General features: G+C 43.8%; 1 protein-coding gene and 1 pseudogene across 3 annotated transcripts in view; one reads left to right on the forward strand and one right to left on the reverse strand.

Annotated features, from left to right (window-relative positions):
- GLRA1 (glycine receptor alpha 1) overlaps positions 1-18,788 on the reverse strand; it is a 110,207-nt gene that overhangs the window by 28,047 nt on the left and 63,372 nt on the right. For all 3 annotated transcript variants that reach the window (XM_012464290.2, XM_012463634.2, XM_012462897.2), the window contains 4 exons: positions 12,643-12,866; positions 8,391-8,473; positions 7,183-7,320; positions 3,461-3,675 (listed from right to left, as the gene is read on the reverse strand). In XM_012464290.2, coding sequence (XP_012319713.1) covers positions 3,461-3,675; positions 7,183-7,320; positions 8,391-8,473; positions 12,643-12,866 — 660 coding nt within the window. The remainder of the gene's footprint in view (positions 1-3,460; positions 3,676-7,182; positions 7,321-8,390; positions 8,474-12,642; positions 12,867-18,788) is intronic.
- Positions 1,429-2,862, forward strand: LOC105725811 (glutamine synthetase-like; annotated as a pseudogene).

The following is an 18,788-nucleotide window of genomic DNA, read 5'->3' on the forward strand; positions in this document are numbered from 1 at the left end:
GGAGGAGTATATGGTGTCTAGCATTAATAGTAAGTGAAATGAAACATTATGTTTAGTGTTAAAAGTGAATTAAGTAGTCCCAGCACTTTGGGAGGCCGAGGCGGGTGGATCACAAGATCAGGAGCTCAAGACCAGCCTGGCCAACATAGTGTAACTCCGTCTCTACTAAAATTACAAAAATGAGCTGGGCATGATGGTACATGCCTGTAATCCCAGTTACTCGGGAGGCTGAGGCAGGAGAATCACTTGAACCTGGGCAACAGAGTAATACTTCATCTCAAAAAAATAAAAAGTGAATTAAGCAGAATGCAAGGCCTAGTGTCAACAGTGAAGGGAACAGAAAGTTGTACTGATTGTAAGGGTGACTGGAAGAAAAATAGTGCCTGGTGTTAGCAATGAATGAAGTGGGATGCTGTGTCTGGTGTTAGAGGTGAATGGAACAGAATGTTGTGTCTAGCATAAGGGTGAATGGAGCAGAATGTGCATCTGACATTAATAGCAGAATGCTATGTCTAGTGTTGATAGTGAATGAAGCAGAGTATGGTTTAGGAGTTAACAGCAAATGTGGTGTTTAACACTAGAAATGTAAGAATCAAATTGAAGTGTGTCCAGAAAAGGGTTAATAGAACAGGACTGAGGCTGCTCTCTTAGAAAGGAACTCTTGCAAGTTTGCCTCTTGGATGGCATCTGGGAAGTTAGATTTTGGGTATATTCCTACTTTCCCTAACTGATAATGCTGGCTCACTGTGCCTAGATTTTACAAACAATCTGGTTCATGCTGAACAATCTGCTTTCCTTTTGGGTGTCTGGAATTTTGGCACATGCTAGGCAGAGGGTGCTGATGTGACCAGCTCCCAGTTAAAACATGGCACACTGAGCCTCAAATGAATCATAGAACAGTCTCTGTTTTTCTTTGTCTTTCCTTTTTTTTTTTTTTTTTTTTTTTTTGACGGAGTCTCACTTTGTTGCCCAGCCTGGAGGGCAGTGGCGTGATCTCGGCTCACTGCAACCTCCACCTCTCTGGTTCAAGTGATTCTCCTGCCTCAGCCTCCCGAGTAGCTGGGATTACAGGTGCACACCACCATGCCTGGCTAACAGTTTCTGTTTTTCTGTCTTTTTGGGCAGAAACATAGCACACATGTCTGCATGTTGTTGCTGGAGTAAGAGTGCATTCTTTGTGACCCCTCGTGGGACGGCGAGAGTAAGGAAGCCTGCACATGGATTCCTCTAGTCTCTGTCTATGTTCTTTTCTTCTGATGAGCCAGCTGTATCTTCTGAATATGTTGCTGTAATAAATCTTAGCTGTGGAGAACTGAGAATGAGAGAAGAGCGGAGTATGTGAGCAGCACAGCGGCTTCCTCTCCTCACCTTGCTCTCTCAGCTTACCTTTACCCACCCACCTGCTCAGCGCCCAGAACACCTTCCACCATGACCACCTCAGCAAGTTACCACTTAAAGAAAGGTGCTAAGCAGGTGTACATGTGCCTGCATCAGGGTGAGAAAGTCCAGGCCATGTATATCTGAATCCATGGTACTGGAAAAGGACTGCACTGCAAGACCCAGACCCTGGACAGTGAGCCCAAGTGTGTGGAAGAGTTGCCTGAGTGGAATTTCTTTCTATCTTTTTCTTTTGAGACGGAGTTTTTACTCTTGTTGCCCAGGCTGGAGTGCAATGACACGGTTTTGGCTCACTGCAACCTCCGCCTCCTGGGTCCAAGTGATTCTCCTGCCTCAGCCTCCTGAGTAGCTGGGATTACAAGTGTGTGCCACCACACCCAGCTTATTTTTTGTATTTTTAGTAGATGGGGTTTCATTATGTTGGCCAGGCTGGTCTTGAACTCCTGACCTCAGGTGATCCACCTGCCTTGGCCTCCCAACGTGCTGGGATTACAAGTGTGAGCCACCACGCCTGGCCTGGAATTTTGATGGCTCTAGTATTTTACAGTCTGAAGGCTCCAACAGTGACATGTATCTCATGCCTGCTGCCATGTTTTGGGACTCTTTCAGTAAGGACCCTACAAGCTGGTGTTCTGTAAAGTTTTCAAGTACAACTGAAAGCCTGCAGAGACCAATTTGAGGCACACCTGTAAACGGATAATGGACATGGTGAGCAACCAGCACCCCTGGTTTAGCATGGAGCAGGAATACAGCCTCACAGGGACAGATGGGCACCCCTTTGGTTGGCCTTCCAATGGCTTCCGGGGACCCCAGCATCCCTATTATTGTAGTGTGGGAGCAGACAAAGCCTATGGCAGGGACATCATGGAGGCCCATTACAGTTCTGCTTGTATGCTGGAGTCAAGATTGAGGAGACTAATGCCAAGGTCATGCCTGCCCAGTGGGAATTTCAAATCAGACTTTCTGAAGGAATCAGCATGGGAGATCATCTCTGGGTGGCCTGTTTCGTTTTGCATCATGTATGTGAAGACTTTGCAGTGATAGCAACCTTCAATCCTAAGCCAATTCCTGGGAACTGGAATGGTGCAGGCTGCCATACCAACTTTAGCACCAAGGCCATGTGGGAGGAGAATGGTCTGGAGTACACTGAGGAGGCCATTGAGAAACTAAGCAAGTGGCACCAGTACTACATCCACGCCTATCATCCCAAGGGAGGCCTGGACAATGCCCAATGCCTAACTGGATTCCATGAAACGTCCAACATCAACAACTTTTCTGCTGGTGTAACCAATTGTAGCCCCAACATATGCATTCCCTGGACCATTGGCCAGGAGAAGAAGTGTTACTTTGAAGACCGTCACCCCGTCCCCCACCAACTGTGGCCCTTTTACAGTGACAGAAGCCCTCATCCATATGTGTCTTCTCAATGAAAGCAGTGATGAGTCCTTCCGGTACAAAAACTAAGTGGACTAGGCATCCAGCCATCGAACCCCTCCTAGTTCTTTATCCCACTCCAACTCTTTCCCCTCTCCTAGTTGTTCCAATTGTAACTTGAAGGGTGGAATATCAAGGTCTTTTTTAATTCAAAAAATAAAAAAATAAAAATATCTTAGCATGAATACAACTTTATGCTGAGTCCTATGAATCTTTCTATTCAATCTCTGGATATGGGGTTAGTGTTGGAGATCCCTGACACACAGTATTTACTATTAATGGTGAAAAGAGCAGAATGTTGTACTTAGCTCTAAAAGTGAATGGAGGAGAATGTGAAGTTGAGTGTTAAAAGTAAATGAAGCAGAATGTGTGTCTAGTGTTGGTAGACAGTGGACCAGAATGCAGTGTCTGGCAACTCGTATTGATTGAACCATAATGTTGAGTCTGGTGGAAGGTTTGATGGATCAGAAAAGTGTAGAACCTGCAAAGATCTGCAGGATCCTGCAAAGTATAGTACATAAATAAGTAGTGAATAATTCCTTTGCTTTCCATGTTTTAGGCAGGGCAAGGAAGTGGATACTGTCCTTATTTGTCCAGGTGTTCTATGCTCTTGGGCAATGGGACCTACCTTGGGTAGAGATGCTCGAGAACCAGAGCTCTGGGTGGTCATGGTGAGCACAGTGGTGATACCTAGGCCCACACGAGCAGGTGCAGCATCCATGTTGATCCAGAAGGAGATCCATGACAGAATGACGATGAGCAGGCTGGGAATATACATCTGAATCAGGTAGTAACCCATCTGCCGCTCCAGGTGGAACCGGGCCTCAATGCAGGTGAATTTACCTGCAAGAAATTTCAGTGAGAAGGCAGTGTAGCCGGGTGAATAAGACCAAAAGCTTTAGGGTTAGAACAACCTTGGCTAGAGTTCTGGTCCAGTCTTATACTCCCTGTGTCCTTAGACAAGTGTTTGAATTGCTCTGTATATGTTTGTCATGTATAGTAAACTGGGGTATTAATAATAATAATAATAATGCCTCCTTCGTATAGTTACTTATATGGTTAATGTAAGGATAAAATTAGATGATGCTTATGAAAAGCTTAGCACAGTCCTCAAACATTATAAATGTTCTGGATTGTCAATTGCCATAATTACCATTGTCATCATCATCATCAACAGCATCAACATTTTGTTGCTGAGAATGGGCCTAAGTGGCACTTTCTCTACCGTTCTACCAGTTATCTTCCCAAAATATGACTTGATTCTGTTATTTCCTCTTCTAAAACCTTTGCTCCCATCCTTCTTTCCTCATACAAGGCAGTTCTCCTTACCTACAGGAAAAAGTTCCAACTCTTCAGCCTGCCCTTTATAGTCAAGCTCTAACCAGTCTTTCTGTCCCCTTCCCCATCACTCTTCACCCTAATCGTGACTCCCTACATGCCATCGCTTGCCTTGAGCATGCCCTGAACTTTCATATTTCTGAGCTTCTGATCTTGCTCATCCCTTTGCCCAGAATGCCCTTGTTCCTTCCCACAACCAGCCAAAGAAATCTTCCTTCCCCTCCATTGCAGTGTAAATGTGAGCAGCATTCCTTCTCCCCCAGGCAGAATGCTGCTTTTTTTTCTGTGTTCTTTGAACCCTGTTCACATGATCATCAGAGCATTTAAGACATAATACAGTGAGTGAGTGGGCAAGTCAGTCTCTCTCTCTCTCTCTCTCTCTCTCTCTCTCTCTCTCTCTCTCTCTGTCTTCTGCACTAGACTAGGCAGCTTGTCTCCTCCCTGTCTGTGTGTCCCTGGAACTGGGATGGAGCTAGTCCTAGGATGGGGTCTTAGTTCCTGTCTACTGAAGCACAGTAACTAGGGAATTTCCTGAAGCTCCCTGGACTCTAAGCTCCATATAGGCAGAGTCTTGTCAGCCTTTTCTCCTTGCATCCATAGGGTCTAGCACAGAGCTCAGCCCTTACTAAAATGAACATGGTGAAGAGCAAATGAAATGAATGAGAATATGCTATGTGCATTTAGGCTGTTTCCATATCTTGGCTATTGTGAATATTACTGCAGTGAACATGGGAATGCAGATGTGTCTTTGAGATACTGATTTCATTTTCTTTGGATATGTATCTAGAAGTGGGATTGCTGGACCATAAGATATTTCTCAATGGATGAATGGATAAAGAAAATGAAACATTATTCAGCCTTAAAAAAGAAGGAAATTCTGCCATTTGTGACACTGTGGATAAAGCTGGAGGACATTTTTATATTAAGTGAAGTAAGCCAGATGCAGAAAGACATATATTGCATGATCTGACTTATATGTGGAATCTAAAATAGTCGTACTTATAGAAGCAGAAAATAGAATGGTGGTTGCTAGAGGCTGATGGATGGGGGAAATTGGGAGATGTTGGTCAAAGGGTACAGAGTTTCAGTTATGCAAGTTGAATACGTTCTGGAGATGTAACATACAGCTATGTGACTAGAATTAACCGTACTGTCCTGTATACTTGAAATTTGCTAAGAAGGTAGATCACCTTTTCACTTTTTTTTTTTTTTTTTTTGAGATAGAGTCTTTAAAAAAAGCCCAGGCTGGAGTGCACTGGCACCATCTCAGCTCACTGAAGTCTCCATCTCCCAGGCTGTCTCAGCCTCCAAAGTAGCTGGGATTACAGGGTTGTGCCACCATGCCCAGCTATTTATTTTTATTTTTAGTAGAGACAGGGTTTCATCATGTTGGTCAGACTGGTTTCAAACTCCTGGCCTCAAGTGATCCAACTGCTTTGGCCTCCCAAAATGCCAGGATTCAGGCATGAGCCACCATGCCTGGCCTTTTTTTTCCCCCCACATTTTAAGAGTTTTAAAATATATTTTGAATATTTGACCCCTATCAGATTTATGATTTACAAATATTTTCTCCCATTCTGTGGGTTCTTTATCTTCATAATGTGTCCTTTGATGTACACAAGCTTTTAATATTTATGAAGTCAAATCTATCTGTTGTTTTTTCATTGTTGCTTGTGTTTTTGATGTCATATCTATGAATCTATTGCCAAATCTAAGATTAGGAAGATTTTCCCTCATGTCTTCTTCTACAAGTTTTATCATTTTAGCTTAATCTTAAATTTAGGTCTTTAAGAAGATAGATCTTAAGCGTTCTTATCAGGCATACAAGACACACACACACACACACATACACACACTGAGAAGTATGTAAGGTGATGGATATGCTACTTAGCTTGAGTGTGGTAATTATTTCACAATGCATATATATATATCAGAACATCATGTTGCGTACCTTCAATATATACAATCGTTATTGGTCAGTTATACCTTAAGAAAGCTAAAAAGAAAGAATAAAAGAAAATACTCTAAAGAGTGAAAGACTTGGTATGTGAAGGTCAGTTGTGGTGATTTGACTTGGGAGTCATTACTTTCACTGCTGCTATGGGAATACTATTATTGCTCAAGGGATGAAGATAGTATCTTTGGAGGTTCTGAAACAACTCTGAGGTGACTCAAAAAGAGGCAGCTGCCCAAGACAGACGATAGCCCAGGATGCCTGCACTTTCACTGGGCTTTCTACTTGCACCAGAGCCTACAATCGTTTCTCTCAATCCCTGTCTTTCACCTTCTCCTCTTGCTGGCCTTCCATGCCTCTCTACTGTATGCAGCTGGGTTCAGATCCCAGCTTCCTACCCATTCTTCCAGCTGCTGTACCAACTGACTGACATTCTTCCTCCATGCTTTTATGAGCTTGTTCTCAGCCTGAGACAGGGCATGCAAAGTCAGTCTTGGTCCGGCCCCAGTCATCCAGATATTCAATCTTCCAAAAAGGCATGGGAGATAGAGAGCTGAGCTACACCATCGTGGCTTCTCTGCCTTCTCATAGCCCACAGGCTAGTGAACCCTTTCTAGCTATTTACTAACCTTCAGTGCCACTTCTAAGCTTCCTGTTGCTGAGGTCTATTGTGAGCATTCTCTCTACTTTTGCTCTACTGGAAATGCCAGTTCCTCTGTGACAGAGACTACTAGTTGTCTTCCCAATATCAGTTCTTCACTTCTGCCTTAGAAATAGGATCCATTCCACTACCTGGAATAATGAATGTATTTACCAGCTTCCCTGGTAATTAGGTACAACCCAAGCTTAAGCTACTCACTTCAGGACTCACAGGAAGAAAATATCAGAGCCACTTTTTTTTTCAAAACCTATTCTCTTAACCACTAAGTAATAAATACAGAGCTGTTCCCATCATGGGTACTTCATAAGATCTGTTGAATCAACGATTGAATATGTTTGAAACAACCTCCGGTCCTGATTGTGGGGTGGGATCTGAGGAGGATGGTCCTTGTACCTACCTGTGTTGTAATGCTTGGTGCAGTATCTCAAGTCCTTCTCTTCCTTCAAGATAAACTGAGGCAGAGTTAGTCCATCTGCCACCTGCACGGCTCCCTGTTCCTGCCACTCAAAGATGAGGTCATTCATGGTATATCCAACTGGGATGGGATCAGAAGAAGGTTGGTTAGGGTTAGAGACTGAGAGACATCAGACACTTGATGGTACTTGTGAGACCATGTTGCTTTTCTTTTCCTCTCAAGGGAGATAAAAACTGGTTAATTTTTATATCTACATCATAGCCCTTCCACCTCCCTTCTCAATTTTCTGCATTAGCTTGTACTGTTGTTCCCCTCTCACTCCCATAGTGAAATGCAGTTGATATCTGCTGTTTTCACCTGCACACTATCCTTGCCAACCTCCTCTTTTGCTCACAGCAGATATTCCTCTGCGGAACAACTCTTGCATGCTGTCTTGGTGAGACTAGCCGCTGGCTGAGGTAGGAGGGGAAAGGTGTGAAATGGTGACTCGAGCTAGGCTAGACCATGCCCAAGCACTTCAGCGACTCTTGAGTAAAGTAACAAAACTTTCAGAATTGGTTTGTGCTGATTCCCCTCATGGGTAGTACTGCAAGGAAATGGTCCATTAGTTCCTGTTGCCTAAGTGTTCTGCCTTGGTTTCTGTATTTTTAAGTTAGTCAGATTGGTTTCTCTGTTTGCAATCACAGGAGTTAGCTATCCAATCTGTTAAAATCCTGGTCCTCCATGAAGTCTACTCCAATACCCTCTCTCCTTCTCCATCAGAAGGAAGCATTCTTTCTGCCATGAAACCACAGCGCTTTGTACTTCTAACAACACACCACTCACTTGCTGCCCTTTGTTAGAGTTGTTTGTGCAGTCAGTTGTTTACCTCCCCTGCTGGAGTGAACATCTTGTGTGTTCAAGGACCACAGCTTATTCAAGCCATTTCTTTTCCATTCATATTCACTATAGATGTGGAACAATGATCCATTGGAGAGCATCCTGGCTCCAAAACATGGACCTCAGTCAGGCCACGTGAGGGAAGTTGTATTTCTAATTTTCTAAATGCAAAGTCCTTCATCAAATATTTTGGGTTATTACAGTAATCTCCTGGGGTCTAGTGGTTAGGAGCAGCTATGTGGGAATTTCTGTCTGTCCCATGGGTAAAAGGGAGCCTGATTCTTTCTAGTGGATTCATGGAAGACACTCACAGCTTTCCAGTTGCATGATACATGTCTGGACATCCATAGGGAAATTCTTCAAGTCCATGGGGCAGGCCAGTGTCAGGGTGATTCTGGGAAGAGAAGGGAATTGAATGATGCAGGATCCACATATCAGGGAGGCTGTGCCTCTATTCTAGTTATAATAAAAAATCAGTTGTTCAGGGTAGGGAAAGAAGGTCAGGGAACTTGTGTTTGTTTATTTTTTTTTTTTAGAGATGGAGTTTGCACTCACGCTGGAGTGCAATGGCGTGATCTCGGCTCACCGCAACCTCCGTCTCCTGGGTTCAGGCAATTCTCCTGCCTCAGCCTCCTGAGTAGCTGGGATTACAGGCACACGCCACTATGCCCAGCTAATTTTTTGTATTTTTAGTAGAGACGGGGTTTCACCATGTTGACCAGGATGGTCTCGATCTCTTGACCTCGTGATCCACCCGCCTCGGCCTCCCAAAGTGCTGGGATTACAGGCGTGAGCCACCGCGCCCGGCCCCCGTGTTTGTTTATTTATTTATTTTTGAGAGATAAGATCTCTCTTTGTGGCCTAGGCTGGAGTGCAATGGCACAATAATGGCTCACTGCAGCCTCGACTTCCCAGACTCAAGCAATTATCTTGCCTCAGCCTCTAGAGTTGCTGCAACCATAAGCACATGCCACCATGCCTGCTAATTTTTTAAAAAATTTTTGAGCCAGGCACGGTGGCTCACACCTGTAATTCTAGCACTTTGGGAAGCCAAGGCAGGTGGATCACAAGGTTAGGAGATTGAGACCAGCCTGGCTAACATGGTGAAACCCCGCCTCTACTAAAAATGCCAAAAAAAAAAGAAAATTAGCTGGGCACAGTGGTACGTGCCTGTAGTCCCAGCTACTCTGGAGACTGAGGCAGGAGAATCACTTGAATCCGGGAGGCAGAGGTTGCAGTGAGCTGAGATCATGCCACTGCACTTCAGCCTGGGTGACAGAGCAAGGCTCCGTTCCCCCTACCCCCAGTTTTTTTTTTGTAGAGACAGGGGTGGTCCAGGTTGGTCTCAAACTCCCAGGCTCAAGCATTTCTCCCACATCAGCCTCCCAGGTGTGAGTCACAGTGCCCGGCCTCGACATGATTTTTATATATAGAAAGCCCTGACAATTACACACACATGTACAAACTGTTAAATCAAATAAAGGAATTTAGCAAAACTGAAGGATAAAAAATCCACAAGGAGTTGCAGCAGAGCAGTGGGAAGCAGAGTGCGGCCAGCTGCTTTGGTGACCTGCAGACCCTCTGGCCTTGGGCATGCAGATGAGCTGGGGGCCCAGGCCTGGCCACAGCCTCCATCCTGAAGACTCCCAGAGCCCTTGCTGTGGCTCCTACTGGCTGGGCCTAGGTCTGAAGCAGCAATAAACCTCTTTTCCCACCCCACCTTGGTGACCTGGTGGCCATCTGGTCTCCCAGCCAACTTTGCCCAGCCTAGACAAAGCTCCAGATAGCTGCCGGGACGCAGCACCTTTGGGTGGTGGTGGGTGTGGACAACTTACGTTTATTAAATAAACATATGTGTATTTCAAAGTTCCTGATTGAAAAATGGAGGAGTAGAGAGGTAAAAGTAGGTTGCCTAAAGTGACACAGAGTCAGTGAACTTCAGGGTTTCTTTGGAGTCTATCTGGCCTCTGGACACCTGTCTTTAGCAAGTTGCCTGGAGGCCAGGGGCTGCCCTGCTTCCTTACTCTTCTGCATAGCCCTCAGGTAGGGACAGAGCTCAGATTTTAAGTTGAGCAGTGCCCATGTGCACCTGCAGCAGGTGTTGCAAGTGGTTCTTGGCCACCTTCTTCACGCATAGGGCTCATCAAAAGTTATTTCAAAGAGACCTCCTGCCTTTTGGGTGTCCAAACACAGCTGACTCACTGAGATGGCTCATGCTGAGATCGGCTGGAAAGGGGTGGACTCCCCAGGATTCTAGGCTAGCTGTTTATTTTGGTTGTTCAACCCTTACAGAGGCCACAGACTTAGAACCAGAGGGAGTCCCCTCAACAGAATTCAAGGCCTGCAGCTCAAGCTAGGATACAAGACTCCAACTTGAAAGGCTTTTCCAACATCTGAGTGCCTGCTGCAGGGGATGGAGAAGAAAGGCTTTCGGAGCCCAAACAGCCTTAGATCATCAAGCCAACTACCTCATGTGACAGGTGAGAAACCCAGGGGGCAGAGAGGGATAGGTTGAGAGTTATCTAAGGTCACACAGCAAGCTGACATATCAGCCAGGATTGAAAACCATGTGTCCTGGCCTTTGGTTTCTGAGTCCCAGCGTGGGTTTGCTCATGTGTTTGCTGGCAGCACTGCTATCCTGAAAAGCCAACCCTAATATCCTGAGACACCTAATTGGTGGCATTCTAGTGGAAGTGAGCTGACACTTTGGCTGCCTGTGGTGAGGTACACAGTCCTTTGTGAACTTCCTTCCTCCAGCTTACACCCACAGCTCTGGATGTGGGCCCCTTTAAGCACAAGGTTGAAGCAAAGCGGGGAAAATGAAAGGGAGATGGGGAGGGAGAAGAGGGAAAAGAAGGAAGTGGAAGGAGGGAGAAAGTGAAGAGAAAGTGAATACAGTTGAATTTCTACAGATAAAAGCTCCAAAGTGGGGCAGTTGTCACACTGGGTTGATTTCCTGAAGTGGAATGACCTTGGAAACATCACTTGCTGCTGATCTGTCCTATCATGCTGCACCAGGACTTAGCTTCCTAGAGATAGACAGCTAGCCAGGCAGCAGCAAAATCCAAGCAGGCTGACCTTACCATTCCCCCAGCCAGCTGGGCTGAGTGGTCATTTCCTAAGCCTGTCACTCTTCCAGTCTGGATGTTTACTTGGCGGGGATGGGAGGGTAGGCTCCTGAGTAAGGAAGGTCACGTGAGCCTCAGGTTCCTCCAAGCCTGCCCTTGATGATGAGGTATGTTTCTCTGAAGGACTGGAGCAGGAAGGGAAGACATTTAGGACGAGTGTCCTTTTAAGCTCTTTGAAATAAAAACATATTCATATATTGATCATATATTTGAGTGCCTATTGAATGCCATGCACTGCTATAGGACTTTGAGAGGGCATCAGATTCACACTAATACAGATTAGAATCTAGGCTCTTCTACTAACAAACTGGAAACTTCAGCAAGTTACTTAAAATTTCTGATCTTCACTTGTCTAATCTGCAAAATGGGCATAGTAAAACCTGGTTTATGGAGTTATTAGGAGGGCTAGATATAACACATGAAAAGTACCCAGCATAGTTAGTGAATTCTCAATAAATGGTAGCTGTTATTATTACAAGAGTAAGGTAATAATAATGCCTCTTGGTGTTATTCATCTCTTGGATATTGGTCATTTTCCTCATGCCTTAGGAGAGAAGATCAGGGACTTGGTGTGGAGGGGTGGCAACAGACTCTGAAGGCTTTGCCCCCAACCAATATCTAAAAGGATACTCCACATCTGGAGAAGAAGATCTAAACTCCTAGACCCAATGCAAGGTTTGGGGGATAGGAAAATTTTATAGAAGGGATGGAGTAGCCCTGACGTTGACCACAAACAACCCCATCTACCTGGCAGGTTCATTTGCTTTGAAGTTGCTGTGATTTCCTAGGTTTTATGCTTTAGCTTCTGCTATTGGTAATCATGCTTGAATACACTTTCCTATCTTGTTTGATTGAAATGTTGGGTAACTTAAACCCCAGCTTCTCTAGGATGCCTTCCTTGGTCTCCTTGGTTGTAATAAACCATTGGCTCCTAGGATAAAATACCCTAAAGCTGATGTCTGAGCATTCAAACTATTCTGCCTAAAGACAACAATTAATTCTCCAGCAGTGAAGGAAGGATGGGTGGAAGAATTCTGTAGTGTTCCTGCCGGTCCTAGGGTTCATCCTACTCTGTTGTAATACCAGCCTTCTGTAACTTACTGTGACATACGTTGATTTGTTTGGAAAGGTTTAATAGATGTCATGGGGTCACGTTTTACTAGCTTCTAAACTCAGTGCATATTTAATGTTTCTCTGATGGGACTGCCATGTAGTTATTCCACTGAAAGAAAATTCATGAGTCAAATACCCCATGGTATTTTATTCTTACTTGCTGAGTATAAATTACAGAGCTGAGTCTGCCTATTCTGCAAAGGGGTTGGTTTGCCAGGGCTTATTCACCTCTGTTTGGCCCCTCTTTTAGGGTCTGCATCCAGAAGATAGTGGGGCAAGGCAAGTTCTGAGGAGGGAGTGGGAGAACTTGATCAGAACTCACCTGATGCTGTAGAGGACATTCCCATTCCGAGAGATCCTTAGCAATTTGTTGTCTGTGGTAATCTCATGGAAGTGGGCCCCCTTCTCGTTGGCAAAGAACAGGTCAGGTTTCCAGATGGAGTCCAGCATGGATGGGTCCAGGTCCAGAGAGTCGTCAGGGTATTCATTATAGGCCAGGCGAGGGTCGTTCCACTGCTGCCGCAGGAAGATATTGACCCTATAGTCCTATAGCCAGGAAACAAGGTGAAGGCAGTGTTAGGGCCAAGGATATCAACTTTTGGAGGACCTGGGTGCTTTTGGCCAGTAAAACCTTTTCTGTAGGATGTTATTAAGTGTGGTTGCATCTTATATGGGGGTGAGACATAAAAGGTGTGTATCAGACAAAAACCATGGGAATCACAATTTCCCTGAAAATCCTCTAAATGCCCGATGAGGCATATTCAACCCTGAACTGAGATTACATAAATGTTATTCTTTCTTTTGAAAAAAATTAATCTAAAGAAAAGTTCGAAGATGTATGTAATAAACACTTATTTTCATCATCCTGTTAATATTTTGTCATGTTTACTTCGTTTCTTCAAATAAGAGAAAAAATACATTGCAGATAAATTGAAGTCCCCCTTTTACCCTCAACCCCAATAGTACAGGATTTCTTAGGCACACTATGATTTGAGAATCACTGGTCTAGACAGATTGAAGGAATGAAAGGAAAGAAAGCTGAAGTCTGAGCATTCAAACTATTCTGCCTAAATAGAACAATTAATTCTCAAGCAGTGAAGGAAACATGGGTGGAAGAATTCTGTAGTGTTCCTGCTGGTCCTAGGGTTCATCCCACTCTTGTAATACCAGTCTTCTATAACTTACTGTGACATATGTTGATTTGTTTGGAGAGGTTTAATAGATGTCATGGAGTCACATCTTACTAGCTTCTAAACTCAGTGCTTAATGTTTCTCTGATAGGACTGCAAAGTAGTTATTTTACTGAAAGAAAATTCATGAGTCAAATCAATTAGGGAAATGTTAGACCAGATGAAATACAACAGGTTTCTTTATTGCAGGACTTCTCAGAGACCTTAATATGCTGATGAGTTGTGTGCATCTCAGGAAGGGAGTAGAATATGGTTTATTTTGGCCGTGAAACTCTTATTTTGTGCATGATGAGCATCTTTTATAGAGTATAGGTTAGAAATAGCTGTCCTAGTCAAAACTCCATCCCCATCTCCCACCTTTTTTTTTTTTTTTTCAGATGAAGAAATTGAAGTCAAGGGAGAATTGAGGCTGGCTCAGTGTCACTCTGAAAATGTAGGGCCAGAGCTGATTCTAGAACCTACGTGTTCTGACTCCTAGCTGAGAGTTTGCTCAATTGCCTCCTAGAGGAATGGAAAAAATCCATTCAGTTTCTGTTCACAACGTGAGGAGCTATTATGGTATGGGTAGTTCTCAATATCAGAAAGCTGGGTCATGCAGTTAAGAAATATTTCCATTAAGAAAGTTTTTGGTCAGGGGCGATGGCTCATGCCTATAATTTAAGCACTTTGGGAGGCCAAGGTGGGAGGATTGCTTGAGCCCAGGAGTTTGAGACTAGCCTGACCAACATGATGAGATCTCGTTTCTACCAGAAAATACAAAAGGTAGCCAGGTGTAGTGGCACATGTGATGGCCTGTACAGTAGCCTGTAGTCCTAGCTACTCAGAAGGCTGGGGTAGAAGGATCACCTGAATCTAGGGAGGTTCAGGCTACAGTGAGCCATGATCATGCCACCGTACTGTAGCCTTGGTGACAAAGTGAGACCCTGTATCAAACAAAGAAAACAAAAAAAGAAAGTTTTAAATTTTATTACAGTGACATTGTAAACCTGGAGTTCATTAATATCATGACACTACAAGTAGAGTTTAGGAAATATTTGTGTTTAAGAAATATTTAAGGCATAGCTCTCTGTGTTGGATCTCCCAAAGGGTCTATAGTTCCTCAGGTGATTAATATCCTCAGTTCAAGTGCAACCTTAAATGCTCTCCTCCAAGGAATAATCTCCACACATGAGGACCTGCTATTGTTTTTTTCCTTGAGGGTGCTGGATAAATGAGGTCATGCAATAATTTCTTTTGCAATGCTGTTTGTAAATTCTCATCAGTCTTGATCTGTCATCATCAGGGATGAACTAAAACAAACAACCTTCCTTCCCACTCACCCTCACCCCTGCTCAATTCCTCCTACAGTGCATGACTCATTCTGTTTTCCTATAGAAATATCAATAGGTTCATATAATGTTCCAAGGTATTTTATAGGATTGTTCTATAATTTAATTGCAGTTTCTCCCTGAAGCCCCATAGAAAGTGACATTTGGCTTCATCATCTCATATCTTATAAGTCCCATGGTGGTGGGAGAACTTCAGGCCTGGCCTGAGTGTTAGCTCTTTGTCCTGATGATGGTAATGGACAGCTCCCAATCTGTCCCCATCTGATCAGGGGATTGGACATAGTCTCACCTTCTTCTCCCTTGGATTTTTCATGAAGAGAGAGAGAGAGAGAGTGTGTGTGTGTGTGTGTGTGTGTGTATGTGTATGTGTGTGTGTGTGTGTGTGTCTGTTTATGATGAGGCATTGGGCAAATCACATCAGAGTGAACAGACTATGAATGGTTGATCAGAAAAAGCCTTCAGTCCCCAAACCCCAGCTGCACTTTTGATGTTCTTGCCAGTGACATGTCAAGTCCATTCATGTGGCTAGCAGGAAGAAAAGAAAGTGGCATTTCTTAAAATGGTCGGTTAGGCAGCAGGCACCATTCTAGATACTGTCACATACATTTAATCCTCACAAAACCCCTGCAAGCTAGACATTCAGATTCCCATAGTGAGGGTAAGAAAACAGGTTTGGAAAGGTTGAGAAATGTGTCCAAGGTACAGGGCCAGTGAGTGGCAGAGCTGGGACTGGAATCAGCATCAGCCTGAGCCTCTAGTGAGCACTCGTGATTTATGTCACATGGTGTGGACAGGCAATCCTGTGTCAGGGACACTCTGTCAGCCTCATTGCTCAGGCAAATTCTACCTTCTCAGCTTAAGGCTTATCTCCTATAGGAGCCTTGATGCCCCAGGCTTCCCTGACTTCTTCCTTTTTGATCTCCTAGCAAGATCGAATCACCTGGAACGTTTAATTGAGCACTTCTTCACTGTGTATGTCTTATCTCCTCAGCTTGATTGGCACCAGTTTGAGCACATGAACTAGACCTTATATTTTCACTGCACCATCTCACCTAGTCACCCTGTCAGTCCACCTATGAGCTACCTGGTACCTATGAGAAGGAAGAGGAGGCAAAGTCAGAAAAAGTTGGAACAGAATGGGCTTTTCTTATTTTACATATGGAAAGACTGAAACCCAGAGGGGAAAGGTATTTCCTAAGGTCACACAGCAATTCAGTCAAGAATCTGGAATTGGAACTTAGCTCTGCTTCTCTGAGCCTCACTGTTAAAAGAAGTTAGGCTAGATGGTCTCTAAGAACTTTGCCAAATTTAACAGCTAATTGTTAGTTTTATTTTTTCCAACAACATTTAACTGAGCTCTCTTAAGTGCCAGATACTATTCTAGGCATTGAAGAATCCACTGAGAACAAGAAAGATATATTTATTTAGCTCCAGAGCCTCCAGTGTAACGTCTACACCACACTGAGATAAGGGCTCTCATAGGGGTTAAGTGCAGGGTGCTAGGGAATATAGAAGACAGGTTCCCACCTGGACTTGTGGGTGGTGACCAGGGAAGTCTCCAGGTAGAAGTGATATTTAAGGTGAGAACAAATATGGTTGAGCCAAATAGGAAAGGCATTTTGGGCAGTGGGAAGTGCATATGTGAAAGCCTAGAGGCAAAGCAAGAGTGTGGCACTTTGGAAAGAATAGCAAGTGAATGAACAGAGGAGAGGGAGAATGCATGCAGGGTCTTGCAAGCTGTACTGAGAAATTTGAACTTTTTCCTAATCATAATATGGAGGGTTTGAAGAATTTTAGGTAGAGATGGAGATTATTGTATATGCATTTTATTACTAATATTTAAAAATATTTTAGATGATGCACGTTTATATTTTTTACTGTCATTTTGCATTGCTTATTTCAGAAGCAATATTTTCTTCTTTTCATCTAAAAGAAGAAAAACAAAATAAAACCCATCTCTTCATATTTTGTAATAAGCCTCTCATTATGAAATGACTAATGAAAAGTCAGAGTGAGAGACGGAGAATGTATCTCGGTGTCCTCAGGCAGCTTGACTCCCACTGGCGGTGCCTGCCCTAGCAGCTGTCACCCAAACAAGTTGCTGCCATTGATTTCCTCCCCTAAGTTGGCAAACAGCAGTGAGAAATGCAGTTCAGAAGAGATCAATGTAATTGGTGTAGTAGGTTGAAAGCTAAAGGCTGTTTTGCTTATTTGGCCATAGCTATATGTATGTTGGTTGATGTTCAACATGCTGGGAGCCATGTTCAAGTTCAGGGACTAGAGGAGAGGCAATCGAATTCTCCACCCTAGAACCTGAGTTCCACCTCTGGGAGCTGGTTTCTAGGTCTCAAACCCTCAAGGGTAGCCCACAAACTGGAAGCAGGAGGGATTGGAGCTCTGGTTCAACAGTGTTCAGCATCGACTCACCCATCCTGCCTCTGCGATTCCCTGATGATCTAATTTTGAGTGATTGGGCAACTAGCTGCCCTGTTTATGAAACCAAGGTAGAGCATTAACTCATTAATTTATTCATTTATTCATTCCACAGACATTTATTGAGGGCTTCCTATGTATCACCTGAAGTTGGATCTGTTCCCTACCTGTACCCCCACTGTGCCTTATTTCAGATTCTAACCTCTCCTGATAAACTCCTCTAAACTCAGTATTCTGGTGAAATAGGAAGCATGAAGTGTTTTAGTAGAATAGAGATAAGAGCTTGTACAAGAATGTTGGTGGGAAGGGGATGTGGAGAGCAAGAGGTGGGCCCATTGCAGTCAGAACCAAGAGACATTGCATCAAGAGGTAAACAAAAGAACCAGATTCTTATACCTTTTAAAGTCTCATTATTCCAGCTCCCAAGGGGATTTCTCATCTCTAAACTCAATCCAACTCTATTAACATGTATTAGGCTGATTGGGAGTGCAGTGAGGGCGGAGGCACAGGGTCTTTGTTTCTATACTCATATAACTCAATTTATCTAGCAAGCAAGATAAGGCACGGACACAAATTTGAAAGTGAGACAGGTCATAAGAAGTTCTAACAGGCTCATGTCTGTAATCCCAGCACTTTGGGAGGCCGAGGCAGGCAGATTGGTTGAGCCCAGGAGTTTGAGACAAGCCTGGGCAATGTGGAAAACTCTGTCTCTAAAAAAAAAGAAAGAAAGAAAGAAAAAAAAATTAGCTGGGCATGGTGGTGCATGACTATAGTCCCAGCTACTTGGGAGGCTGAGGTGGGAGGATCAATTGAGCCCATGAAATTGAGGCTGTAGTGAGCCATGATTGTGCCACTGCACTCTGGCCTGGGTGACAAAGCAAGACCCTTCTCAAAAAAAAAAAAAAAAAAGGTTTTAACAAATTGCTATTAGGGATGACTTCCAGCCAAGTTGGGCAAGTCTGGACAAGGTTTTGAAGAGAAGGTAGCATTTGAGGTGGCCCCCTTCAGTTTGTTCCATCCTCCAGAAGTTAGCATCTCTAGATCTGGTATTGTTCTGAGATATGAACAGTATCTGGCTTCACCTGGAATAAGGCCAGTGACATGCTCTAAGCCTATACCTCTCACATCTGTGAGATAAGGATAAGACATGAGGACTAGGGCTTCAGCCTCAGAGTATTTAGAATTAGAACGTGTATAATTGGGGGTAAAAGGAACCTCATATAGAAGGAATAGCACAAGCAGAGGTATGTAGGCAGGTGCTTTCAAACAATTCAGTTTAGATCAACCATTAGCGCATAAATAATAACAATTGTCCCTTATTGAGGCCCTATCATATACCAGGCATTATGTCTTAAGCATACTATACTTGTCAGCTTATTTTATCTTTAAGACAATCCTATGAAATAGGCATTTTCAGCCTAATTTTAAGATGAAGAAGATGCAGGGAGATTAAGTGTTTTGTCCAGATTTACACAGTTAGGAAATAGTGGGGCTGGAGTTCAAACCTGGTTTGTCTG

This window comes from Aotus nancymaae, unplaced genomic scaffold, assembly GCF_030222135.1.
Source record: "Aotus nancymaae isolate 86718 unplaced genomic scaffold, 86718_ANA_hifiasm-v0.15.2.pri h1tg000064l_1, whole genome shotgun sequence".
In the NCBI taxonomy this organism is placed as follows: Eukaryota; Metazoa; Chordata; class Mammalia; order Primates; family Aotidae; genus Aotus; species Aotus nancymaae.